Source organism: Sciurus carolinensis, chromosome 8 (genome assembly GCF_902686445.1).
Source record: "Sciurus carolinensis chromosome 8, mSciCar1.2, whole genome shotgun sequence".
NCBI lineage: Eukaryota > Metazoa > Chordata > Mammalia > Rodentia > Sciuridae > Sciurus > Sciurus carolinensis.
Window position 1 is genome coordinate 368,118 of NC_062220.1, and position 26,941 is coordinate 395,058.

The 26,941-nt window shown below is 50.0% G+C and overlaps 1 protein-coding gene across 4 annotated transcripts in view; it reads left to right on the forward strand.

Annotated features, from left to right (window-relative positions):
- The window catches only part of Esyt2 (extended synaptotagmin 2), an 80,350-nt gene extending 53,873 nt beyond the window's left edge, over window positions 1-26,477 (forward strand). The window contains exons 9-23 of one of the 4 annotated variants that reach the window (XM_047562536.1): window positions 1,488-1,664; window positions 2,359-2,441; window positions 3,604-3,652; window positions 4,725-4,814; window positions 5,256-5,351; window positions 6,918-7,019; window positions 12,765-12,839; window positions 13,983-14,069; window positions 16,295-16,444; window positions 17,633-18,006; window positions 19,731-19,829; window positions 21,576-21,707; window positions 22,636-22,741; window positions 23,454-23,503; window positions 23,597-26,477. In XM_047562536.1, coding sequence (XP_047418492.1) covers window positions 1,488-1,664; window positions 2,359-2,441; window positions 3,604-3,652; window positions 4,725-4,814; window positions 5,256-5,351; window positions 6,918-7,019; window positions 12,765-12,839; window positions 13,983-14,069; window positions 16,295-16,444; window positions 17,633-18,006; window positions 19,731-19,829; window positions 21,576-21,707; window positions 22,636-22,741; window positions 23,454-23,503; window positions 23,597-23,642 — 1,716 coding nt within the window. In that variant the 3' untranslated portion in view covers window positions 23,643-26,477. Of the gene's footprint in view, window positions 1-1,487; window positions 1,665-2,358; window positions 2,442-3,603; window positions 3,653-4,724; window positions 4,815-5,255; window positions 5,352-6,917; window positions 7,020-9,562; window positions 9,626-12,764; window positions 12,840-13,982; window positions 14,070-16,294; window positions 16,445-17,632; window positions 18,007-19,730; window positions 19,830-21,575; window positions 21,708-22,635; window positions 22,742-23,453; window positions 23,504-23,596 lie in introns of all 4 variants that reach the window. The other 3 variants (XM_047562537.1, XM_047562539.1, XM_047562540.1) reach the window with 3 other exon arrangements.
- The last annotated feature ends 464 nt before the right edge of the window (window positions 26,478-26,941 follow it).

Below are 26,941 nucleotides of genomic sequence, written 5' to 3' on the forward strand. Positions count from 1 at the left end.
CCCGCCTCACGTCTGACTGGATGTCAGCCTCCAGAGGCCAGGGAGACGGCTGCTGTGGTGCAGTCTGCAGTTCTCACCTGCTTCCTGGACTGGCGGCAGCTTACCACACCTACTTTTATGGTTAAATTAGTTAGATCTTGGCAGTAGTACACAGATCAGAGCTGCATGAACACCCTCGAGTTTTAAGAGTCACGTGCGCCTTTCATTTGAGGTCCGGAGTGGTTCTGCTGACTTTCGACAGACGCAGTGTGATGCTAGTGTGCGGAGGAGTGTCTTCCCTCTTCACGCAGGAGTCTCCCTCTGGACCTGCAGGGGAAACCCTCATGCTCCTTTGTGGCGTGGGCCTTCTTGTCCTGAGTGCAGTGAGCCCCGATCCCACCTGGAACTTGCTGCCCTCACCCACAGGGCCTAAGAGCCAGTGCTGTTGAAAAGCAGGGCCAGATCCTCCAGGCTTCAGCCACAGGCCAGCATGAGGGAGAACGGTCTCGGTGTGCGTCCACAGAGCGCTCATCTTCCTGTGCCAGTCCAGCCGGGACATGGCCTCTGCTTCTGTTATACTGTTTAAAGTTGATGGGGAATGCCTGTTTCAAGTTCCACTGTCCTCCTCTATAAAGCAGGTTTAATGATAGCATTTCATACTCTTTTGAAGACTGGGTGTTGCCAGGCACAGTGATGCACACCTGCAGTCCCAGCACTCAGGAGGCCGAGACAGGAGAACCATGAGTTCAAAACCAGCCTCAGCAACTTAGTGAGACCCTGTCTCTAAATATTTTTTAAAAAGGGCTGGGGACATGGCTTAGTGGTTAATCACCCCTGGGTTCAATCCCTGGTACAAAAAAAAAAAAAAACAAACAAAAATCTGGGTGTCATGGTTATATCCAGCGTGTAGTCACAGACATGGTGTCTCCCATCGTGTTATTTACTGCTTACTTAGACCACAGCGTGAGCTTGCTGATGACACACAGCCCAGTGTGGCAGTACAGGACCTCTGCCCTCGGTGCCAGGAGAGTCTCTGCAGCTGTCTCTGCTCAGTCTCTCCTGTGATGAGGTAGCTGCTCTCCCCTTCAGACAGCTCCACTCCTGTGCTCTCATCCCCCAACCCCGCCCCTGTACTGGGACCAACCCCAGGGCCTCACACATGCTAGGCAAGTGCTCTACCATTAGCCATGTCCCCAACCCTTTTTCTTTATTATTTTGAGACAGGGTCTGGCTAAGTTGCTGAGGTGAACTTGAGATCCTCCTGCCCTAGCCTCCCAAGTAGCTGGGATTACAAGTGTGCACCACAAGGCCAGCAACTATCACCTTTTTCTCAGGCCTTGTTTTCTGACCTGCCACATCTTTGCTGACTCTGTTGGGATATATGCTACATGGGAATGAGGTCATTGTGTTCCTCAGCAATTCTTAGGACAGGGTCAGGCACACAACTGCCCCCAGTTCTCCATAAATTTACCAGTGAATGGTCTCCATGGCTCGCTTTTCTTTTTCAGGGTGTCCTAAGGATACATTTCATCGAAGCTCAGGATCTTCAGGGGAAAGACACTTATCTTAAGGGCCTTGTCAAGGGGAAGTCAGACCCTTATGGAATTATCCGAGTGGGCAACCAAATCTTCCAGAGCAAGGTCATCAAAGAGAACCTGAGTCCAAAGTGGAACGAGGTGTACGAGGTACGGCATGGTGCCCTGGGTGCTGAGCGGGGTGTCAGGAGGCCACTGTTTAACTTCTGTTGTATTGACTCCCCATCTTTAAAAGCATCGTACCTTCTCTCCCTTCCTCATAGTGTTCTTGCCACGTGAACACGTAGGATTTTAAACCTTAATTCTATGATGTTGTTATAATGAAGAATTGGCAAAAGTATTTTTCATAATGCGAATAGCTTATCTTTTTCTAATTATCAAATGTCATGTGTGGTTGTTAACATAAACACAAAAAAGAGATTATACTGTTTGCAAACTTTGCATTTGATACATCTGGACAGCTTTACATGTCAGTGAAGGAGAGCTACATGATTTTAATAACCACGCCACTGAGTGGCACCCTGGTGCTTTACCTGGGGAGGCCTGTCTGCACAGGACAGGCTGCGCGGGGTGGGGGCAGCCTGGGGTGGGGGCAGCACGGGCAGCGCTGTACAGGATGGCGTGGATTTCCTGACGTGGCCCAGTTTCCCCCAGGTACATTCCAGGAAAGCTGGATCAGATCACGGATTATAGTTCTGCAGCACACAGGGCGTTTGGCCCCTCCCTCCTTCTGCCCTTTGTCCCCGGGTGTCACTCTGCGTGATGAGTGGGACAGCTTCACCGTCATACGCAATAGCAGACCGACTCAGTAAACATGCAATAGCGCTAACCGTTCGTCTTCCAGGCTTTGGTCTACGAGCACCCCGGACAGGAGCTGGAGATCGAGCTCTTTGATGAAGACCCAGACAAGGATGACTTCTTGGGAAGGTGAGGAGCCTGTGGCGGTGGGCACACAGGCTCTGCTCTCACAGACACCAGCGTCAAACCTATGTACTTGCATGTGTGCATCTTTCAATGGTTCTTAGATACAATGTTTTTTTCACATTCAATTTCTTAAGGCACTTTAATTCCTAAAAAGTCACCCGGAGGAGGAGAAAAGCTTCTAGCTCTGGTGGCCCATCACAGTGACCACCACCCAGGGGCTGCTTGAAGCACGCCAGTTGGACTTGAAGTTGCTGGGACACTCGGTAGTACCCGGCAGCCTGCTCTGCAGGTTTGCTCAGAGGTGCTTCTTTCTAGACTGTAAAAAGGGGTTCTCAAGCTGCTTCAGTTTGCTGTCCTACAGTGGTTCACAGATATTGATTTTTGGGGGTGTAGTTCAGTGGCACAGTACTTGCCTAACAGGCCCAAGGCCCTTTCAATCCCTGTACTGCAGGAGAATAATAATATTACTATATGCATGAAATGATACATATTGTAGTAATAATAGTGCTTTTAAATTGAAAGTTTCTATAGCTGGAGATAATGGACTCTAAAAAATAGGCTTCTACCTGATCTTTAGCATTTAATTTAATTTAATTTATCATGACAGAAAAATGCAGGAACAGATGCCTGACACTGCAGAGGCTTGACCCTTGTCAGGAGCAGCCCGTGTGTCTTGCCTGCTGCCAGGGCAGGGCCACAGGGGTCCACACAGAGCTCCAGCGTGGGGCGGAGAGAAGCCCCAGACCTCGGGCCATTGCAGTCGCTGCTGCCTGCAGGCTGGGCGCCCTCTGCAGAGCAGGCTTCTCTCAGGCCGACCAAGGCCTCAGAGGGACCCTAACCCCGGGGCCCGCGGGCACCTCCACCTGTGCATAGCGCATCCACAGTGATGTTTGGCAGTACCCAGCAAAGCGTGTAGATCACGAGGACTGGTGTGTGCACTGCGCAGAGGGGGTCAGTTCTTGGCAGCTCTAACCTCGCCTCTGATCTCACAGAAGTGCAAGCCTACTCTTGTCCTCTCCTCTTGACACTCTGGGAATCATCCTGCTTCCTGATCACCTGGGTTGCGTCTTAGAGTAGTCTTCCATGGACAGGTGCTTGCTGAGGTCTCTCCATGTGTAGGAGCTGTGTTTTCATGCTCTAAACGTCTGTGTTGTTATTCCTCCAGTCTTATGATTGATCTTATTGAAGTTGAGAAGGAGCGCCTCTTGGATGAAGTAAGTTTTCTCTGAGTTTGTATACTTAGTGAACACTGCCTAAGCGCCCCCTGTGTTTCAGAGGTGGGCGGACATGCTGTTGCCCATCTGCTCAGTGCAGGAATCCTGGCTGGTCCTGAACGGACAGCATCACTCCACAAACATTAAGAATGCAGGTCCTAAAAAATAACAAAAAAATTTTAAAACAAAAAGAAAAATAATCAAAAAATAAAACAATAGCAACAAAAGAATTAGGCCTTTAAAAATAAACTAAAAAGAAATTTAAAGGTCAAATCAGATGATTCACATAGAATACCTGCCACATGCTAGAAATTCTTATGGACACAAAACACAAAGCTGACTCTGGCAGGCAACCTGTGGCATCCTGCAGGGTTAGGGGCAGAGTCCGAGAAGCCCACCAGTAATGAGAATGATATCTGGAGTGAATAGCAGAAATGGCATGTGCAATCAGATCATAAGACATCTGTAAATACTATGGGAATTTACAGCAAGAAGATATTACCTCAAGCAGGGATATTGCTATCAAAATAAAAACATCAAAAAGGCAAAATGTATAGAGACTTCTAAAAGAGGTCAGTTTTCTGCAGCAAGCTCTAACCAGCCAGATTGGTGTTGAGATTCTGCTGCTTCCAGAGTGGCTGTCTGCCCACAATTGCTCGGTGTCCACAAGACAGAGTTTCGCATGCACCTGTTGGGTGCCAAGCACCGAGTGCAGCATTGCACAGGGCAGACAGAACACAGCCTTGGGGCTGTCCCTTTTTATCTGTCAGTGTTTGGGGACCCTCTTTGATGAACCGTTTTGTGGTTTTAAGCCAGTGTTTGATGTGAGCGTTCGATGCCTGGGGACCAGTGTTGGCCGTCTCTTGGCCTCTGAACTCCCTGCGAGTCACGTATAGGACTTCCCAGGGCTTGAGTCCTGTGTGCATGCGGGTGGTGGTTGTGCTGCTTGGCACAACCTAGACACGTGAGGTCAGCGCTTCAGGCCAGTTGAGCAGCAGTGCTCGGGCAGGGGGCGGCTCTGACCTGGGGCCTCTGGTCAGCAGTGCCGTGCGAACTTAAGCTCTCCCCACAGTGGTTCACTCTGGACGAGGTTCCCAGAGGGAAGTTGCACTTGAAGCTGGAGTGGCTCACCCTGATGCCAGATGCCTCGAACCTTGACAAGGTGCCGTGCACTGACTTTCCTCCTACTGCTGATCACGGGATCAGGTTCTTCAGACAGTGTTGTTCCTTAACTAAAAAAATTATGCCAGTGATTTTGATTATTGTGTTCTATGTCTCTATAGTAGCATTGGGATAAATTAAAGATAATGGAAATTTTTTTAATGGAATTTATGGGTCTATGCCTGTTTTATATATCTTGAAATTGCTTGCTACAGTACAGGGATTTGGAGGGCCATACATCATCAAGTACTTCATTTGATTGATTTGTGTGGGATAGCAGTCTTGTTTAAAAGACACGTATTATTCCAGTTTTCAGTCTGTTGCACGTATTGAGCAGTTAATTTCTTACTTTTGTGGTTTTCTTGTGCATAATTGACATATGCCATCAGATAGGAACAGTCTGCAGTCTTATGGACAGACACGAAGGCCTTTTCCTCCCCAGGTCCTGATGGACATCAGAGCTGACAAAGACCAAGCCAATGATGGCCTTTCTTCTGCACTGCTAATTTTGTACTTGGACTCAGCGCGGAACCTTCCGGTAAGACAGCAGTGCTCACTCATTTGGGTGCTTTTTTCTAGATAGCACAACTTGCTTGAAAACCACTTCTTTGTTTACCCACAATGTGGCGCCTGGTGTTGTCTAGCTGTTTGATTTCACTGCAGAGCAGAAGAGTAGCAACAGAGAGCACAAGTTAGTGTTTGCTTTGCATGTCTAGATCCATCTCTAATCAGTAAAACTTCACTGTCTAACTGTGGAAATCACCTCTGTTTGGAAGGTGACTCCAGACTTGTCCTAGCTGTAGCTGGAGGAACCAGGAAGCTCCCGACAAAGCGGTGGCGGGCATCTGACAACCCGCTGCCAAACAGACGCTGCCTGCAGCCTGAAAGCACTTGCCTTTGTTCACATCAGAATTGCTTTGTCCTGAGGAAGAGTAGAGACACACTGTACAGAGTCGAGGGCTAGTGACGACCCGGAGAGGGTGATCCCGTAGGCAGTCAAGGCGGGCACACTTCAGCCTTCAGCCCACCGTTCGGGGCACATACTTGCTCACCAGGCAGTTCTCTGTTTCATTGTGTCAATGACCAGTTTCGTTGAAAGAATGAACACTGCTACCAGGTACTGAGGTTGCCCCAAGACTGGCCTTTGCTTAGTTCTTTCCGCACGGTAAATGCCACTCACGCAGACAGGCAAGCAGACTGCGCAAGTCTTTTTCACACAAGGACTTCACCACGTGTGTGCAGTTCAGTCTGGCCCCACCTTGCCGGGTAAGCCACGCTTCTCTATGGTTGCTGAAATTGCTGCGCCTAGTACTTCTCATGCTGGGAATGACTGTACTCTGTTGTAACAGCCTATCATTTTACTTTCTTTCAGTGAAGGTTTCTTGACTGATTTTAACTTCTTAAATTCTTAGTTTTCTTAAAAGAATTTACCTTAACTTCTTTGCCAATCTATCTAAATCTGTGGCTTTATCTATTATGATTTCAATTTGAGAGACATTACTTTATTATCATTTAACCCTACTACATAGTTTTTCATATAGAACTTTCTGATTTTAACCAATGTTTATTATAAAATGTCTTAATGTTACAATGACTTATGCCCGGTGAAAGTGAACCAGTTTATATTTTAGGATATAGAGCATAGGGTGGGTAAACTGGCAAGAAAGGCTTAGGCCGGGCTGGGGATACAGCTCAACTGGTAGAGTGCTTGCCTCTCAAGCACAAGACCCTGGGTTCAATCCCCAGCACCTCAAAAAAGAAAAAAAGAAAAGAAAAGAAAGACTTAGGCCCATCTGTAGAACTGATGTGTTTTGTCCATTAAGTTGAAATTTCAATCCTGTCATAAGCAAAAAATGGAAAAAGGAAAGTGACTGTTCTGATTTTCTGTTAGCTGGGCACTTTGTGCATGATGTACGCTGTGGCCGTCAGAGGCAAAGGATCCTGGCCAAGCGCTTTGTGAGGTGTGGGTGAGGGCCTTTGCTGGGGTCCCCATGAGCTGGGATCCTTTGGCTCTGCCTCTGCACTGTTTTCCTGTGCTTCTGGTGCGCACATTGACCACAATCCACCGTTCTTTGCTTTTTCCTCCCATCTCCACTTTCCTAAGAGTATCTTCGAGGGAAACTTTGGGTGTGGCTACTTAAAAGAGAGGCGAGCGTCGGGACTAGTGTTTTGTGAGAATACTACCTCAGTCTATAGAGCACTATTTGTGAGTCCTCCAGGTTCCTTCCTTTGTTGCGTGGGTTCTGCGGAGTGTGGCCTGGACCTTCCGTGCAGTCTGCTCGTGTGGAATGATGGGGCATGCTGCTGTCATCTCCCTGCATGGTTTCGGTTCCTGTGTATCGCCCTGTGCTGGTTTCGTAGAGTGTAACACTGCTTTAACATTGGCAAGTGCATCTGATGGGAGACGAACTACACTGAGATGCCTCAATTGCTACTGGCCTGTAAAAAAATTTAAAATTGCTATGAGAAGAACGAAGCCATACTGTGAAAATTGATTGTTCTGTGGTTCATCTCAACGTGAGATGTAAATCTCTTTGTTAACTTTCCCAAGACTCTCCCATGTCTGCCTTTTCCTCCTGACCAACACAGCGGTGTTAGGGCTTCCCTTCTCCCAGTCCATCCCTCTAGTCCACGCTGTCACCAGGGCATGGTCATGTGAGGACAGGCAGTGCCCCTCCCAGGGACAGCCAGCCTTCTCCCTTGAGGACCCGAAAACCACTTTGAGTTCACTGTTCAGTTCCTTTTAAGGAATTTGAAGGATTTCTATGCACTTTTTGTTTTGATTTCATTATATTGGTTCCCAGGACCACGTGTGTGGGACCTTCACTGGGTACTGTTCTGGATAGGTACTCTCAGTTGGGATGTGTTCTCTCTTGCTTAGGGGCTGTAGAAAATCACTAATGACTCACTCGTTAGTCTAGAAGTCACCCTTCAGACTGAACTCTGTGACTGGCCGGGTCCCAGAGTCCTTTGCCCCTGGACTCTTGTCATGATAGCTCTTTGCGTTCTCCTGGAGACGTTATTTCTGTATCCAGAGCTTTCCACATGCATCTTCAGTGTATTCTTACTTTTCAAAAGAGAAGGTGTGCAGGAAAGCACCTCAAGAATAGATATTCTGCCCCATTTTACCAATAAGGAAAGGCAGGGGCCTGAGTCGCACCAGCAGGTGGACACTGTGGCCCTCCCAGTGGTCTGCCTCACCTGCCACCTGTCCAAGGCCAGGAGACTTGTGCTGTCCTGCTTCGGGCGTTTCTTAGTGGATGACCGAGTGGCTGTGCTGTGTAGATTCTGTCTCTAGGAGCTTTTCCAAGTTGCTTTTGCCATTCTGTAGCTGCCTGCTTTTGTAAAAAGAAGATATTTCTGAACCTGAGCCAGACTTTTACATTGCTGTTTAGTATTTAGCCATGTCGGTTCCCCCGGCATGGTCAACGGTGCTCTACTGTTAGGATATATATGAATGTGGACGCTTCTGTCACCCGTCCAGAGTGACGTCAGATCAGCTCCCTGGGTCTTCCCGACAGCTGGCTGTGGAAACGAGTAACGGTGCCAGGCAGCCCTTGCTGTCTGCCTTCCACCTCGTCTCCTCACTGCCGAGTGCACTCCAACCAGGGTCCCAACCCAGAACTGAAGAGCAGCTTTGCTGCACGTGGGCTCCACCTCTCCTCGCAGAGGCTCTTAGCTCTGTGCCCTCCTCCTCTCCGTCACTTCCTGCACTCGGACTCTGACTCTGGTGGCCAGCTTCCCAGAGCCAGGCGCACACCGTGACTCGTGATCAAGGAGCACCGTGCAGGAGCCAGGCAGGGCTGGAAGGCCCTGCAGCTGCCTCTCGGCTAGTCCCTCCACTGTTGATGTCATTTTGCAGATTAGGAGACAGGATGACACAGAGGACAGAATGACTGAGATTGGAGACCTGAGGCCACAGGGTTTGTGAGTGTAGAGCTGTCACTTCATTAGTTCATGGGCTCATGATTCTACGTGTGGACACTTCATGTGTCTGGGACAAGTGGAGTTGGGTCGTGCCCACCCCGCACATGACAGTGCCGCTGTACACCACGCAGACCTCCGGCGGGGATGCTTTGTGCACGTTATTCTGGCTCTCCTTTAAACAAAAAGTCAGGTGCTGCTGCTGCCTCCATTGGTGGTGAGAGGCCCAGGGGACATGATGCCTGACTTCTGAGCCTTGGGCCTGGACACCTGCCCAAAGTACTTCAGTGACCTGGTCTCTCTCACACCCAAGCTACAACTTTCCCTGACCCCACACGGCTCCTCCTGCACCCCCGGCCCCACACCACAGCAGCCCTCCTGGTTTCCCTGTAACTGACGCATGTCGGAATAACATCACATTTGTTTCGGCCGCGCTTGCCCAGCGTGCGCATCAGCAGAGTCACTGTGAAGTCCGCACAGTCAGTGCTTGCCCTTGAGGGCCAGGCTCCCAGGCTCCACCAGTCTGTAGTTAACGATTCTAGTTTACTCAGGCAGATGATAATAAACAGAACCCTTCCTAAAATCTCACTCTTAAATTTTTTAAGTCCCACAGGACAGAGTTTGGGGGAGTAAAAGATTATGGAGAACAGGAAATACATTTTGAAACCTCTAAGGTGAAATCTTGGGCATAAAGAGTCCGATGGTGGGGGGATTTGCTTAAGTTTGTGTTTACTCTCTTAGATGTTCGTGTCATTAACCTTCCATAAGCTCCTCATTGCACGTTTTATTAACCCTTGGTGTATTCATTTTCTTCTGACCTGAAAGAATAACCCATTAGACTTTAACCCCGGTGTCTTGAAGAAGGCTGCGGTTCAGAGAGCGCTGAAGGTAAAAAGTGTCCCTGGAGGGTACAGCATAACCAAGGCATATTGAAAGAGATGATACTTGAGGGCATGAGGTGTGGGCAGGCTACCTCTCCCACTAGCCCCCAGTTGGTGGTCCTGTGGAAGAGAGCCTGCTGTTACTAACCAAGAATTGGTAGGTGGAAGAATTTATGGCAACTCGGAAGGTAAATTTTACAAATCTCCAATGACAAATCATGTCTTTCCCCTCGACCTGAGGCAGCTACCTCTAGGGCAGTTGAAACATCTGTATTTCATTTGGATTTGAATTTGTGAAAATGGTGCTCTAGAAGTTCTACTTAAAATCTCAACCAAATTTTAGATTGTGACTTAAAGACACACCTTGCAAATTGTGAATACGCTTTTAAGAAATCGCCTCTTCCAATATGTTGAGTAGGGCTCTCTGAGGCAACAGCCTCGTGGCTTTGGTGCTGTGGGTCTGGGTGATAGATCTTTCCGAAAGCTTGGAAATCTTTAAATGAGGTCTATTGAAACTGAGCTCCACTCCCAGAACACAATGTTAGCATGTATTTGCTGGCTAAATTGTTAGTTTTCTATGACTTATTTTTTTTTTCTAATCTCTCTGAATATTTTAGGTTTAAATATTTAGAGTGGGGAAGTTTTTAAAATAATTCTTTTTTAAAAACCCAAAGAAACAGGAATGGTTATTTCACCTAGAAAAATAAGTCGGCTTGCAGTGAAGGACGCTGGCAAAGGCTGCTCTTTGACGTCTGTTGTTCTGCACTGAGAAGTGACACGTGGGTGGAGGGAGCAGTCTGTGTGCGCCAATCAGCAGGCGTTGCCGCCCGTGCCCACAGCACGCTGGGGACTTGCTGGGCACTGCCGAGGAAGGCCACTGGCCAGCAGCGCAGTGCTCAGCAAGGCAGGCTCTAAAGCCGGGGGATGGGTTCACTCTGTGCTGTACTGGGGTGCGAGTGGCATCTGCTGCTTTGGCTTGATGAGGAAGCGGACATGGGGCATGTGAACGTGCCATTGTCCTGTTGCATTAGCCCACTTAAGACAGCCTTCCACCAGGGTTCTGGAGATGGCACTGCGCCCATGTTATAGTCATGGAGACATACAGGTTTCACGGGTCGAGAGGCAGTCCAACTTAACAGCTTATATTTCATTCACTTTGTGCCTTTGACTTCTGCTAATGCATTTTGAATATTGTGTCATAGTCCAAAATTTAGTAATGATTTAACCTTTTTTCATATAACATACCATCCATTTTAAGATTTCTTGCTGCTGGGCAGGCGCAGTGGCACACACCTATAATCCCAGTGGCTTGGGAGGCTGAGGCAGGAGGATCACAAGTTTGAGGCCAGCCTCAGCAACTTAGCAAGAACTTAAGCAACTTAGCAAGACCCCATAAGAAAATTAAAAGGACTGGGGATGTGACTCAATGGTCGAGCACTCCTGGGGGTTCAATCTCTCATACCAAAAAAAAAGATACACTGCTATTTTATGTACCCCTGAGGGAGATTATAAAGTGCCAGTTGTACTTTGTTCGTGTTTGTTTTATACTTAGAACTTTTTAGATTCAGATGAGACAGATTTTTACTATCACGTGCAGACCCGAAAGGAAGTCATAAGCGCAGTAACTTGACCAGGCAGTGACAGCTGTCTTACTGCTGCAGACTGCCCAGGAGCAAGCACATAATGCCAGCAATTGCAAGCCTCATTCTGTTCTCAGAGATGTTAGAAAGTGAAGGGGGGAAAGTGGGTCTTGAAATTGCGAGATCCATAAGTAGAGAGGCTCTCTCAGCGGTGAAGTGTTAGCAGTTAGGATGGAACGCTGCTGCTGTGTCCAAGACCTACAGCAGGGACGGCTCACTCAAGTCCCTCACTGGTGGCACCACCTTGTGGAGGGAGCTGGCAGGGACCTGCCCTTCTCAGTGGCCAGAACCAATTGCTTTGCTGTGCCTATTCCCAGGGAGCTGGTCACAGAGGGTGAGTGCAGAGCTGGCCCCTGGGGGTCTGTAGGGGAAGGAGAACTGAGCTAGCGGCAGAGTCAGGGTTCTCCACCAGTCTTCCACGGCCTTGGACATTGGCTTTTAATAGTACTTATTTCATTTTTCAGAATGTATGAACATCAGAAAGATGAACCAGAAAATAGATTATCACAGTAGATCTTGGCTAGGAATATTTTTTCCAACAGTTTTGATTTTGATACCTGTTTTTCTCATGGCTGCAGTGTTGAGGATTGACTCAGAATTACTAAACTAAAAGCACTTTTTTGACCTTCTTTTAAGTTCCACTAACAAGATCTTAATGGCATCTCCTCGTGGGGCTAAGTTGTAAATAAACCTCAGAACACATACCTCTTGTCCTACTGTGTTCTCCTTTATAAGCTGTATGTGCTGTTGTGCTTCTTGCCGTTTTTTCTTATTCCCAAATTTTCCCATTATGTTTATATCTGCTGAATTTAATGATTCTAAACTGACATTTATTCTCCTAGTTAAAATGGCCTTGCAGCTGGTAAGCAGGATTTGATGTCTGATAGCTGTGTGTATCTGAACAGAGCATGCCGAGTCGAGCTCGTAAAGCCGTGCCTCTGAACCGGCGGCATTCTGTCCCTCCAACCAGAGGAGTGTTCTGAAGTACCACTCTGCACGCTGGTTGTCTCACGTGTGCTTTGGTTTCCATTCGTTGCACTTCTATATTTTTATTACCAAGTTTTGAGAACTGTAGTTAACATTAAAGATTTTTTTTTTAAGATTTAACTTTCATAGAAAAGCTTGCTTTAAAAATTAAAAAGAAAAAAAAAAAAAGTTTCACATGTAAGAATCAGGTTCGGCTGGTGCAGCGGCACGCTCCCATGTCCTGGTGGCTTGGGAGGCCGGGCAGGAGAGTGGCTTGAGCCTGGGCAGCATAGTGAAACCTGTCTCAACAGAAAAATCGTACGTGAATGTGAGTTTTCAAGTTCACTTTGTGGTTGGAGCAGTTATGGCCCAGGTGTGCTTAGCAGTTGCTGTGTGGTTACTTCCCATGTAGTCCCTCTATCTGAAACGTCAGAGGTGAATAGAAGTGTCTCTCAGTATCAGCCAAGATCTCATGTTTAGTAGGCCCTTTTCAAAATCTATGTCTATTTATTTTGTCTATTTCTTCTTCTTTTTGGATAGTCAGGGAAGAAAATGAACAGCAGCCCAAACCCTCTCGTCCAAATGTCGGTTGGCCACAAGGCTCGGGAGAGTAAGGTGAGTCCCAGGCTGGCTGCTGCTCAGGGCTGCCTCGCCGCGTGTCACTGCCACGCTGCACCCAAGGCGGCCTGGGTTTCCCGTAGCCTTTTTCCCTTGGAACAGTTATTTTGTTGATAACCAGCTACTTAATTTGTCAAAAAAATGTTTTTAAAATAACATTAAAAATTACCATACAAATGTGTTATTTCTTGATTTTATAGGTATGTGTAGAATAAATTCCCCAAGGTTCTTTTGAGCTCTATAAATATGTGAAGATAACCAACGGTGCTTAAAACTAAGCAAATAAAATAGGTTCAAGAATTGAAAGCAGGTATTGCTGCCAGGTGTGGTGTTACTCGCCTGTAACCCCAGCTGCTGTGGTGGTTGAGATGGGGTAGCAGGTTAGATGCCAGCCTTAGCAACTTTGTGAAACCCTATCTCAAATTAAAAATACGGGGCTGGGGTTTTGGCTCAGTGGTAGAGCATGTGCCAGGCCTTGGGTTCCATCCTCAGCCCACATAAAAGTAAATAAGATAAAGGCATTGTGTTCATCTACATCTGAAAAATTTTTTTTTTACTTAAAACTAAAAGGGGCTGGTGGTGCAACTCAGTGGTACAGCATCCCTGGGTCCAATTCACAGTAAAAGGAAGGAAAGGAAACAAAAAGGGAGGGAGGGAGCAAGCAAAAATCACTGTAGCTGTAATACGTTCTTCTCTCCTAATCAAAGAGAAAGCACTTCAGAAATCATTCAGTTACAGTCACTGGCCATTTGTAATTGTCAACCCTTCAAGATGTGGGCCCACGCCAGGCACAGTGGCACAGGCCTGTGACCCCAGCAGCTCAGAAGCTGAGGCAGCAGGATCGCAGGGCACAGCCGAGAGGCTACGTGCCAGGGTGAGGAAGAGGGAGAACACAGGCCAGCTGAGTAGGCGGGTCCAGTCCGTCACAGTTGCTTTCCTGACGCTCAGAAAGCCCCGGCACGTCCTCCGTCTTTTCAACACCTCCCATGCTTGATAATGTAGTAGTGCATGCACAATGAGTGTGTCCTGGATTATATCAAACTCATCCTGTGCTTCTGGACACACTGAACCAGTAAGCACAGCACTGGGATCCCTTCCCCACAAAGCATTGCAGAGCTGATACTGGCATATTTCTTCCAGATTCGGTACAAAACCAGCGAGCCCGTGTGGGAGGAAAACTTCACTTTCTTCGTTCACAACCCTAAGCGCCAAGACCTTGAAGTTGAGGTATTTTATTTGCATCCTTTTAATGATGTGTTGGAATGGAATTGACGTGTAATAAGCTGCCCATATTTAAATGTGCAGTTGGATGAGTTGTGACAGGCGGCTGTGGATGAAGACGTAGACAGACCCACGGGCACATCACACAACCAGGATAACGACTGTACCTGTGCCCAGGCAAAGCTCCCTGCTGCTCTGAAACTCAGGCCACACACGCACACATGCACACACGCACACAGGCAAGCAAATCCGCCTTTTGGGCCCTCACTGTCTGCATCGTTTTGTGTAGTGCTTTTGGGGTTTGCGGTGTTGTTACGGATATGTGTAGTACTCCATGGGACGGACGCACCCCCACTGACTTGTCCAGCACCTGACGGTGCAGGGCTGGCAGGAGGTTCACGAACACACCTGCTCCGAGTGTGGCGTGCAGTCGTTGTGAGGACCACGCCTCCGTTGCTCTTGGGTGTGCTTGGGAACAGGATGTGGGTGACCCTCGTCGTCTTGGTGTGCCTTTCACACCCCCACTGGCAGTGTGTGGCAGGCGCTGTCCCTGCACATGCTGCCAAGGCTCCGCGCTTAGCGGGTAGAGGTAAAGCAGGCCCTGCAACACCGTCACCTGTGGCTTCGGTCACCTATGGTCAGCCTTGCTCCAGACCACAGGCCACATCATCAGAGGAAGGGTGAGCCCTGTGCCATGGCCATATCTGAAATCCCAGCAGCATGGGAGGCTGAGGCAGGAGGACACAAGTCCAAGGCCAGCATGGGCAACTTACACGTAATGAGCCCCTTTAAAGTTTTCCCAACTTTTTAAAGAGGGCTAGTCGGGTAGCTCAGTGGCAGAGCACCCCAGGTTCAGTCCCCAGTACCAAAAATGATGTGGGGAGGGTGAGTACAGTATAAGTTACTTCGAAACTCAACCTTTTATGACAGCACATGGTTAAAGATCGTTCTACTTCATTGTTTACTACTGTTCATATCTCACTGTGCCTAGTATGTCAGTTAAACTTTATCACAGGCAGTGTGCACAGGAGAACGTGGTGCAGGGTTCGGTGCGCCCACAGGCCTTGGAGCCGGGCGGAGGCAGGACCTGCTGCTCGCGGTGCTGTGGAGTGGTTCCTGTGTTCCCGTGCTCTGCATGTCTGCCGTAGCGCCACGTCCGTTCACGCCCTCTGCCGCTGTTGTTATTTGTCTTCTTAATGCTGAACTGTGAGAAGCGTTAATATATTCTAGAAAGAACTGCTTTTTGGATATATATTTTGAAATATTTTCTCTTGATCTGTCACTTGATTTTCCATTTTGTAGCAGTCTTTGGAATAGCCAAACTTTGAGAGTGTGCTGAAGTTCACTTTTTCACCGTTTTCTTTTCAGTTCATGCTCTTCATGTCCTACCTAAGAAATAATTGCCAAACACGTGGTTTCTAAGTGTTTCTCCTCTGCAGTCTCCTGGAGGTTGTATTTCTAACTTTGCATTTAGGTCTGTGTCAGGTTAATTTTCATTAACAGTATCAGACAAAAGCCAAAGCTTACTTTTTAATAGATGGTTATGCTATTGTTCAGCAGGGTTTTTGTTGTGGTTTGAGTTTTTGTATTCTGGTTTTTGCATTACTAGAAATCGAACCCAGGAGCGTTGAAACACTGAGCTACGCCCTCAGCCCCCCCCCCCTTTTTTTTTTTTTTTCTATTTTGAGGCAGGTCTCACCAAGTTGCCCAGGCTGACATTGAATTTATGATCTGCCTCCTACGGGGCTGAGGCGGTAGGCTGCACCCTCACGCCCGGCAGATTACCAGGCTTTTAAAGCAGATATTGTCAGTTTTCAAGCCAACCATGTAGACTTTGCATTGGGAAGACTCGAACGGTCCTTGGAGTGCCTTTCCTGCACAGCCACGTGTCACCAGTGCAGGCCTCACGTGTCTACACTGGCCTTCTCGTGGGGCCCGAGGACCTCTCTTCCACCCTGCAGAGTCCTGCAGGCCATGCCTCTCAACCCAGGCTTGTGGTAAGGGCTCCGAGACAGGGCGTGTCCTGTGGTGCTCGTGGCGCCTGCCAGGAGGACGTGCCGGGAGGAGCCTTGCTGCGGCAGTGCTTCTCCCGGGGAGGTCCCTGCTGCGCCCCTCGCTTGTGGAGGCGCCACCTAAAGGTCACGGCTGAAGGCGTTTGGGCTCTTTAAAGTGGTTTTCAGAGGCTGGCTGTGGGCTCCCTGCAGTCCTGTGGTCCCCGTGCCCCGCTGCAGGTCAAGGACGAGCAGCACCAGTGTTCTCTGGGGAGCCTGCGGGTCCCGCTCAGCCAGCTGCTCGCCAGCGACGACATGGCCATGAACCAGCGGTTCCACCTCAGCAACTCAGGCCCAAACAGCACCTTGAAGATGAAGCTCGCCCTCAGGGTAGGTGCAGCCTTCGCAGTAGATGCCGTGTGGGAAGAGACAGCGCTGGCCAGGCCACACCTGGTCCTGGTCAACGGGGCGGATGGTGCCAGGGGCCCGCGGAGGTGCTGCTTGAGGAGCGCAGCCCCTGCCCGGCCCTGGGAGTCCTGGGACCCGGCCTGTGACGGCCGCAGCACTGGCAGGTGGTGAGGCAGGGCCAGGGCCACTCATGGGCCGCTGCCGCCTCTGCCTGCCACCCCGTTTTCACCTGCGATCCAGAAGGTGCTACTTCCCCATCCGCACGGTTCTCTCCTGAAGCGGAATTTTCAGAGTTGTTCAGGAGAGAGAATTTAAACCCAGCAAGTTCTAAGCAGAGCTTAGAAGAACTTTATTTGTCCAAAATAGACCATTTGTAAATACCTGAAGAAATTTGAAAATAAAACCAGTAAATATGCTAAAAATTCACTAATCAGCATATACAAATTGAAGAGTCAGCTTTTCTTTCCTTTTTTTGAGGGGGGCGGTGCCGGGTATTGAACACAGGGTCTCACACTCTACCACTGGAGCTACACCCCCTGCACCCCAAGAGCCAGCTTTTAAAACAAATTTAAAACAAACTAGTCTGTTGAGGGTACAGTAGAAGTGGTCTCCTTGCACCTGGCCGAGACACTGGGTATCGAAAAAAAGCCGGAAAAAACCCAGGGCTGCCATAAGCAAGGAGACGTTTGCTGTAGCTTTATTTCATTAAAGCAGAAAAAGCTCTCCCACCATCTCAGTGACCCTGGAGTGGAGGAGACGCTCAGGGGGATGCCAGCCCCAGCTCCCACGACGGGCAGCGTGGCCGTCCCCGCTGCCGTGCACGGCCGTCTGGGATGCTCCTGCTGGAGGGCGGGGTTCTGCGTCACTCCTCTCTCTGGGGTTCCTGGCGCACACCTGTGCAGCACGAGGGCTTCCATCTCCATCAGGACAGGTGCGGTGGGCTGTCCAGCGAGACGCTGCCCACAGCTGCGTGGGAAAGCGTGCGTGTGGAGGAGGCCCCGCAGTGGTGCTGCAGAAGCCATGTCCGATCAGACTTTCTGCAGAGTGGTGCCCCCGTGATAATGGAGCCGGCAAAGAGAAGACTAGAGTGCGGCTCTGAGAGGTCCTGGGCAGGAGGGCGTCCCGTGTGGCCAGCGCCACTGTTCAGTGTTGGTTTATTTCCACCCGTAGGTGCTCCATCTTGAAAAACAGGAGAGGCCTGCAGACCACCAACACTCGGCTCAAGTGAAACGACCCTCCGTGTCCAAAGAAGGAAGGAAAATGCCCGTCAAGTCTCCAGTGTCTGCGTCTCCAGGCACCAGTGGCAGCAGCACGGCCCCCTCCACACCAGTCACTGGGGGTGGTGATAGGCCTGGTGTGGAAGAGAAGGCCCAGCCCCCTGAGGCCGGCCCCGCAGCCCAGCGCGAGCTGGACAGGAGCTCCTCCAGCCTCCTGGCCTCTCCAAGTCACGCCTCCGTCAAAGAGCCCACCCCCAGCATCGCCTCAGACGTGTCGCTGCCCATCGCCACCCAGGAGCTGCGGCAAAGGCTGAGACAGCTCGAAAAGTAAATGTCCGCCGGCTCTCACAGGCCGTGCGCCTGGCACGAGGGTCGTCGCCGTCCCGCCGTGCTCATCTGCACATCACGGGTTGTAGGCAGGCAGAGTCCACGTCCCACACGCGGCAGGGCGGGAGATGTCCTCCTGAGTTCACGGGAGGAACTTCAGGCGGTGCCGTTGGGCCCGCGGCGTCTGACAGGCCCTGCCAAGCTGGGTGTGTGGGCAGACGTCTGTGATCCCAGGGACTTAGAGGCGGAGGCAGGAGGACAGCAAGTTGGAGACCAGTCTCAGTAGCTTAGTGAGACCTATCTCAAGAAAAAAGAAGGGGCTGGGGCTCAGTGTAGAGCACTTGTCTAGCACATGTGGGGCACTGGGTTTGATCCTCAGCACCACATAAAAGTAAATACTGTGTCCATCAACAACTTAAATATATATATATATATATGTATATGTTTAGAAAAAAGGGAAAAAAGAGAACCTGCCATTTTCTAGGACCTTACCATTTAAGGTTTAGGAGGTGGTAGAGTAAGAGGTTGTCCAAATGGAAAAGGAAAGGGCTCGGACCCATGAAGCTGTTGCACCTCCCACCGTCCCAGGAAGACAGATTCAAAAGGTGCCCTGGTGAACTGAGGGTGTGGCATGTGTGAAGGTGTGGCAGAAGGCTTATCTTTGTTGTAAAAGGATAGATTGCCTAGCTGGGTGTGGCGGCATATGCCTATAATCCCAGGGACCTAGGAGGCTGAGGCAGGAGGATAACAAGTTCAAGGCCAGCCTCATTAACTCTAGATCCTGTCTCAAAATTTACAAAAGGGCTGGGGATGTAGATCAGTGGTGTAGTACCGCTGGGTTCAATCCTCAATACAAAAATAAAAAGACGACAAAGAAGAAGAATAGGTCATCAGGCCCGGTGTTGCATGCCTGTAATCCCAGTGACTCAGGAGGTTGAGGCAGGAGGATGGCAAGTTTGAAACCAGCCTCAGCAACTTAGTTTCCATCTCAAAATTTAAAAATTTCAAAAATTTGCTGCTGTCCAGTCCCTGTGTGTCTGTCTTTGGATGCCGTGTTGCCCTATGATCCATACATGTTGCTGATGGTTTCTTCAGAAAGGAGGAAAAACAGTCCAGTTATCAAAGCTTCAGATGTGAACACTTCCCCTAAGTGAAAGGAGTAGGCTGACCTTTGAAACTTCTTTGTCACTGTAAGGGACGTCGAGTGGTGGGAAACGGAGGAGAGGCACAGAGGCAGAGGGACAGGCATTGCTCCTTGGTGGCTCTCGGGCACGCCAGGTGCCAGTGCCTGCTGTGCCCACATCTGCAAGGCCGTCTTTGGTCCAGTCTCACTTTTTCCTTGACACTGTCTTGTGTCCATTATTTTGGGAAAAAAGAAATCAGACTCTTCCTGCTCACTTTCTGAAGGAAACAGAATTTTAAACAAGGAACCACCTTTTCTCAGCCGACGCTGGGGAGTATCCAAAAACACCTGGGACCCTAAACAGGAGCATTCGCAGGAGTCCTCTCCCACCTGGAGCAGGGGGTCTTGCTGGGGAGGGACGAGGGACACAGGGTATCTCCTTGTTACCTTGGGCTCTCATCTGAAAACTGAGCTTTGAATACGTAAGTTCACGGATCCTCAGGTGAAGCATGGGTGACCCGCGTGAGTGGGAGCCCTGCCGCTGTGTGCTCGGTGCCCGAGCCGCAGCCCTCCTGGTTTCTGTCTGCTCTGCTTTCCACAGTGGGACGACCCTGGGGCAGTCTCCGCTGGGGCAGATCCAGCTGACCATCCGGCACAGCTCCCAGAGGAACAGGCTCATCGTGGTGGTCCACTCCTGCAGGTGAGCTGGGCCTGCGGAGGCGGCCGGCAGCCCTGGCGACTCCCGCATGTGGCCTGTGACAGCTCGTGGCATGGTGCAGGCCACTTGGAGGGGAAGGCGTGCCCACACAGAGCGCACTCGCTTTTGTGAATAGGGAGCTAGCTTATCTGCAGTGTGGCAGTGCAGAGAGCTAAGAAAAGAATGTCTCTTCCTTGTCCACTTACTATCCCCCCTCAAAAGAAGTCTGAGCAAACTGGAAGAAAAGTTTGTTTATTAATGTATTTGTTAGGTTGTTGGAATATAGAGAAATGCAAACTCAAAGGTGTTAGAAGAAGTAAAGGTTTGCCCAAGTCTAACAGCAAACTTTGCAACCTATAATGAGCTGTTTGAATGATCAAAAAAATGAAGATACAGCAACGTGGACCATTCAGAGAAAAGCACCCGTGATTCCATCTGCTCCAGAGCACGCCACAGCCACAGGCACACAGGCATACGTCGTTTGTGGTTTTAGCTTTTGTTTTTTGGTACTGGGGGTTAAACTCAGGATGCTCTACCACTGAGCTGCACCCCAGGCCTATTTATTTTTATTTTGAGGCAGGGTCTCACTGAGTTGCTGAGGTGGCCCTGGAACTTGAGTCTTCCTGCCTCAGCCTCCCAGTAGCTGGGGTGGAAGGTGCGGCCACCAGGCCGGCAGACTGCCCAGGTGTTGCTGTCACCGCCCTCCTGGTAGTTCATTCCCGTCGTGGTCTCAGCATCGTTTCGTAAGCACTTCTGTGGCATGCACCACTGTGCCGACCACACTACAGGAGCCCCTGAGCGTGCTCTGCTGTGCTCTGTGGTGTTCCTCACGGTTAGACATGTCTGTGTCACACGTACTGTGGTAGTGAACTTTTTTATTGAAGAACTTTTTGCATTAATTTCCAGGAGTAGGTATCAGTTTTAAAGAACCAGTGTGGCTTATGATAGGAGTTACGCTGCTCTTTCAGAAAGCAGCCAGGGCCCAGTGCTGCTTGGTGCCTTACCCACAAGCAGACGAGGGTCTCCCAACCAGCCTCGTGCACCAAGCGAGGAAGTGCAAGGGTCTGACAGTGTCCCTGGAATCTGTTTAGTAGGGACAATGGTGTGGGCTTACTAATTATGTTCCTTTCATGTGATTTTGTCTGTGTTGTTAAGTTTGGACAAATAGGAAGGTAAAATCAGTAATATTTAGAAATAAGATTATATAACAGAGTCCAGTGCAGTCATCACAGAGCACCTGTGCACCCTTGCTCCTGAGAGAGCCAGGCAGGCAGAACAGCAGAGGCTGTGCAGCGGGCCTGCAGACACCCTGCCAAGAGGCCTTCCTGGAGGAGGTGGGTCCTGGGAAGGGTCTCAGAGAGGCTGCTGCAAGGGGGCAGCCAGGGTCATGCCAACAAGGGTCCAGGTGACCTTCTGGAGCCTGTGACTTGGCTGTGGGGCTAACTCATGTTTCCTTGTGTGGATAAAGCAGTGGAAGAATTGTGGCAAGATATGTAGAAGCAGAGCAAGGACACAGAATGTCCCCCAGACTCGGGGCCTGGGATGCAGAGGCAAGGTCACCTCTGGCAAAGCCAGTAAGGACGTTTGGGCAAGACCCCAGCCAGCACGTGTGGGGCTGGCTTTGGCTTCTCCTGTTTACCTCTCGATGTTCAGATTGGTCCGAGCTCACAGCTGGATGAAGAGATGTGCTGTGATGGTGTTCTCCTTTCCCTTGATTCTAACGTCCTGTCTTCTGGTTTGTGTTAAAAGAAATCTGATTGCCTTCTCGGAAGATGGCTCGGATCCATATGTCCGCATGTACTTACTGCCAGACAAGAGGAGGTCAGGAAGGAGAAAAACACACGTGTCGAAGAAGACATTAAACCCAGTGTTCGATCAGAGGTAGGATAGAGCCTTGGCTCAGCTGGGAGGAGGCTGCTGTAAGGCAGCAGAAGTGCAGGAGTGAGGCAAGGCCTGCACAGCCAGGTGACGGAGCCCAGAGCCAACTCAGGGCCACAAGGCAAAGGTGTGGGCCTTTACCCTGACCTTGCTCCTGTGCACTCGTTACTATAAGCACACAGTGTTCCAAGCTTCCTGCAGAAGCCCAAGTGCTGAGCACAGTAGGTCCAGGTCATAGGCACCAGATGGGGGCATTCTGAGCTTCCTGCAGAAGCCCAAGTGCTGAGCAGAGCAGCTCCAGCTCACAGGCACCAGATGGGAGACCAGTGGCTGAACCAAGGTCTACTAATGGCCCTGAAGAAAATTCATTATGGTGGGCAAAGACCATTGATACTTGGTTTGCTATAAATTAAAACTGAAGATTTAAAGCCACCCATATTTTGAAATTTGCTTTACAATAACATGATAAACTCATAACATTGTAAAAGACAACATTTTTGTGAAAACATCTATTTTCCAAAACAATTTTTTTTAAATGGGTGAAAAGAATAATGCTATTACCTGTTTGCAAACCTCCAGTGGTCTGACCTAACAGGCTGCCATCTGCTTGTGTGCAATCTTGCCAGGTGACTTCTTGAGAGCCCTCAGGACCCAGGTAGTGTGTTCAGGTTGGGCCCTACTCAGGGGCTGCTGGTGGTGGTTTGGAAACAGCAATGCTGGATGGGACCAGTGTCTGTGGGCTCACAAGAAAGGTGCTGCGTGCTCACTGTCTTTGTGCCAGATTTAAACTGGCAGGCAAGTACCAACTGGAGAACCCAGTTTTACAAGAAAAAGCAAACATTGTGTTTGAATGATCTTAAGCAGAAATGCCATTTTTAGTTGGAGTGCACAAAAGTGTGGAGAAAGTTGGTAAGGCCCCATGTCCCCTCAGCTTCGACTTCAGCGTGTCACTCCCTGAGGTGCAGAGGAGAACCCTGGATGTGGCGGTGAAGAACAGTGGCGGCTTCCTGTCCAAAGATAAAGGACTTCTTGGCAAAGTAAGTTCTCAGAGCGGGTTTGTTGCTGCGCCTGATAGTCTTCCCCGTGCAGGGCTTATTCTGCACCCCAGCTGCAAAGGGAGCTCAGTCTGATCAGTTAGCCCTACACAGGACAGCAGTGCATCCCAAGGTATTTTAAGTTGTTCTCATTGTCTTCACACTTTCAGATTATTAGCTTATTAGTTGTACTAATACCAGGAACCTTTAGTTAAAGAAAAGTTGGTTTCTAGGTTTTTAAATTTTTGTTCTGTCCCACATGGAAAGAAAATACAGTGGAGATTAGCTCAGAGGTAGAGCACTTGCCTAGCATATGTGAGGCCCTGGGTTCAATCCCCAGTACCATAAAATAAAGTAAAACTGAAAAACAAAGAAAAAGAGAGAAAACTGTACAGCTCCACCTCATCAGCTGACTGCATGGTCCTTTCTCCAGCAGATGGTTGGCTTCATCTCGAAATTTTGTGCAGTCTTTGTCCTACTCACGTTAACTTTTGCGTATGGTTCCCGTTTCTCTGCTAGAGCACACGAAGGCTCAGTTAGGGGAGGGGCTTCTGGACTGCAGACCACCACTCTTGGTGGCAGCACAGGGAGCCCCATCAGCCGCGATGCGTTCATGGCACATGGCCAGGGTCCCCACAGATGGACTCCTCGTGGCTGCAGGATCCCTGGGTGCAGGACTTACTCAGCTGCCTTCACAGCCACGTCTTGCCCACAGGTGCTGGTTGCTTTGGCATCTGAAGAGCTCACCAAGGGCTGGACCCAGTGGTGAGTGTCCCTGTCCCGCAGGCGGGCCAAGCGGGCGAGCCCTGGGTGCGAGCTGGGGTCTGACCTGTCTGCCCTGCCCTTTGTCTTCCCCAGGTACGACCTCACGGAGGATGGGGCGAGACCCCAGCTAGTGACGTAGCCACGTAGGACGTGAGGGCGTCCTGGGGCCTGCTGCCTGCGCCCGATTGCACCCTCCAGATGTACCCATGCTATTTTTATAATGTCATATCCTTAGTTATGCCCACCTTGATGATTTTATAAAGCCGTTGACATTTCAGGCAAACTCGGCCACTGTGGTCGTTCAGTTTGTGTTGGGTCCCTGCAGTGCTTCACCTGCTGCTCCTGGCACAGCTGAACCTGCGGCGCTGCTGCCTGGGTGTCACCCCGAGGGGCCCTGGCCATGTACATAGACTGTTTTTTATGATCTCTGTGTGCTGACTTGGATTCAGAAGAAAGTGGATCAGGAAATACATATTTTTCTTCTAGAACTTGTTAGATTCTTGTGACAAATAATCATTTTCATCTTTGCAGCAGAAAGTTCCCAGTGACCTGTTTTGTGGTGTTTCTTTTTAAAAGGAAAATTTAGAAAGATCATCAGATATTAGTATATTTCTGCCCATTACAAACGACAGAAGAAAGTATTCAGAATATTAGCATTTTCATAAATACAAAGATCACTCTTGAGAAGTCAAGAGGAGGCTGGTGAGGAAGGCGTGTGCCCGAGTGAGGTAAACGAGGGGGAGCCACGTGGCTAATCCAAGACGCCTTACGTTAAGAGAGACGGCTGTGTGCCTGCTTATCGCAACTGGCTCATGCAGCAGTGCAGACAAGCACCTTAGACTTTCCTGAAAGTGAAAGCTGCTGTCCCAAGGTCAGGAGCCAGGCTGCGAGTGCCGTTGTCAGGTTGTGAGGGACATCAGGACAAGCAGGCAGCTGTTGCTGAGACCTGATGGCTGGCCCGTTCACGTGCTGGTGGACTTAGATCCCAGCTTTGCCGCTCGGCCAGCACACAGGGCCCCCGGTACCCGGGGAGCCCTCCCACTGCCAGCACAATGGCTGTGAGTCCCAGCAGCTCCTGGGGCTCCTCCTTTATGCCATTGCTGACCTGAGTAGTGGGGTGTGGTCATGCAGCCCTTATTTGGGGCTTTCTCTCTGGTAGACTAGCAGAGCGTGTTGGTAGACTTGCATCCCCAGACTCGCTCCCCAGCCAGGCTGTGTGCAGCGAGCCACGCATGCCTGCCATGGGCGCACCTGTGCAGAAGGACTGCTCGTCTGTTCCCGGCAGCAGGACGGAGGGCTGCCCTGGGCGGAGATCACAGCACTGCCATGGATGGGCACGGAGCTCGCAGTGGCTTCCTGGAGCTGGGCAGCCCGTGGGAGCTCACTCGACCAGATGCACCAAAGTGCCTGTGGCTGACGCCAACTGTTACCAGCTCCTCCCGCCCAGCAGACGGACTGTTCCGTGTGTGACGCACTCTCTACTCCTCGGTTTACGTGCAGTGGAGTCTGCTGCTTCCGCTCACAGTGCACCCATCGTAAAGACCAGTGTGATCTCACTGCCGCCTGTCTGCTGACGCTCTTCCCTGAAGCCTGTCAGTCACGTCCAGTTGCTGTTCAGGACTGATTGTGCTGGCAAGAAGTGAATGCACGTGTCACACACGTGACCTAGATGCACACAAAACATTTAATTGTGGTATTTTAGTAGCCAGAGAGCAGTAAAATCTTATTAAATCTAGTTGCTTATTCATGGTATTTAGGTGTTTTTTGAAGGTTTTTTTGTTTTTATTTCGTTTTGTTGAAAAATTAGGTCTATTGAAGAGCTTCTGTTATGCTCTGTGAAGGAAAAGAAGCATCCTGAGTTTCCACCATCACCCTACGCACCTGGGTTTTGCGCCCACATGCTGCTTCTGGTCAGTGTTTTACTTAGTGGAATGCTTTACCCAAGCAACCAGGCAAGGTAACTGCAGGGAAGGGTGGGAAGCGGGAGGAGGCCAGGTGAGCACAGGAGGCACTACCCTGGGCTGTGGTGGGGCAGGGAGAGCTGTCAGCAGGCCTTGGGTCCAGGGCTCCCACGGCAAGTCTGAAGACCTCTAGGAGTATCTCAGTTCTCTTTGAAAGGAAGAAGGGGCCGGGCGCGGTGGCGTGTGCCTGTAGTCCCAGCTACTCGGGAGGCTGAGGCAGGAGGATCGCTTGAGCCCAGGAGTTTTGGGCTGTAGTGCGCTATGCCAATCGGGTGTCCGCACTAAGTTCGGCATCAATATGGTGACCTCCCGGGAGCGGGGAGCCACCAGGTTGCCTAAGGAGGGGTGAACCGGCCCAGGTCGGAAAGGAAGAAGGGGCTGGGCTGTAGCTCAGGGGGAGAGCTTACCCAGCATGTGGCTCCATCCCCAGCACCAGGGAAGAGGAGAGGGAAGACCCAGGGCAGTAGCGCCTCCCAGACAGGGTTCTGCGCAGCAGCGAGGACGGTGTCTCGGCACCCCAGGATCCTGATGAGGAAAGGTGCCTGAGTTGTTCCCAGAGTGTAAGCTTTGGGTTTTTAATAATTGATTTGTCTGGGAAAAGGGAACTTTTACTTTACTATTTGAGCCAAACCAGTGGAGGGGAATTCGCTCAGATGAATTTGAAGTGCAGTCCGCTGGCTTGTGTACGCAGCTTGCCCATCCCCTGCCTTAACGGAGAAGATGGTGTTCACAAGTGCCGGCCTGAGGCAGGGGCGTCTTGGAGCTGGTCCACCAGTTTATGTTCTGCACTCCGGGATTCCTTCCACGGACACTGCCCCGGCCTGAGGCAGGTGCACACAGAGGGGAGCTGTGTGTTCATCCTTGGGCTGCTGCAGAACTCTGCATCCAGCTGGGTGGGCCACTCCCAGTGGAAGGTGGCAGAGGGCTTTTCAAAGCATAGAATGTCCTTTTTGCTTAACCAGTTTTACATGACAGTGCATGTATTTATTCAATAAAACTTTTATATTAGTTCACTTGTGACTTGTTTTTCCTTTGTCTTTTGAAATGAAATTGTTACTGTGGGACCAGATAATTTAGAAAGTAAGTATAGGATGCAGTGTGTATTCTTCGATTTTCAGGTCATTGGGTATCCTTCCTCCTGTTCCCATCTTAGTGTGACTCCCCTCTGCCTAGCTAAGTTCAGAAAGCAGCTCTTCTGAAGGGCAGTTGTGAGCAGGAAAAGCAGACCGTAGAGAGTACTTTCTAACCAGAGCACCAAAAACTCAGGAGGTAGAAGCTGCGGAGACAGGGTGTTGGAACATCCTTGGGAATGCTGGAGGTGCTGCTTAAGTCCCTCACGGACAACTGGATGGGCCTGAGTGGGCACTTGGTGGTCTTCCCTTAGCCTCTCAGAGCTTCCATCTGCTGCTTTACCCCTGGCCCAGCTGCCATCTTTATGATCCTTTACTCTCTCGTCCTCCTCTTCCGTTTTGAGGGC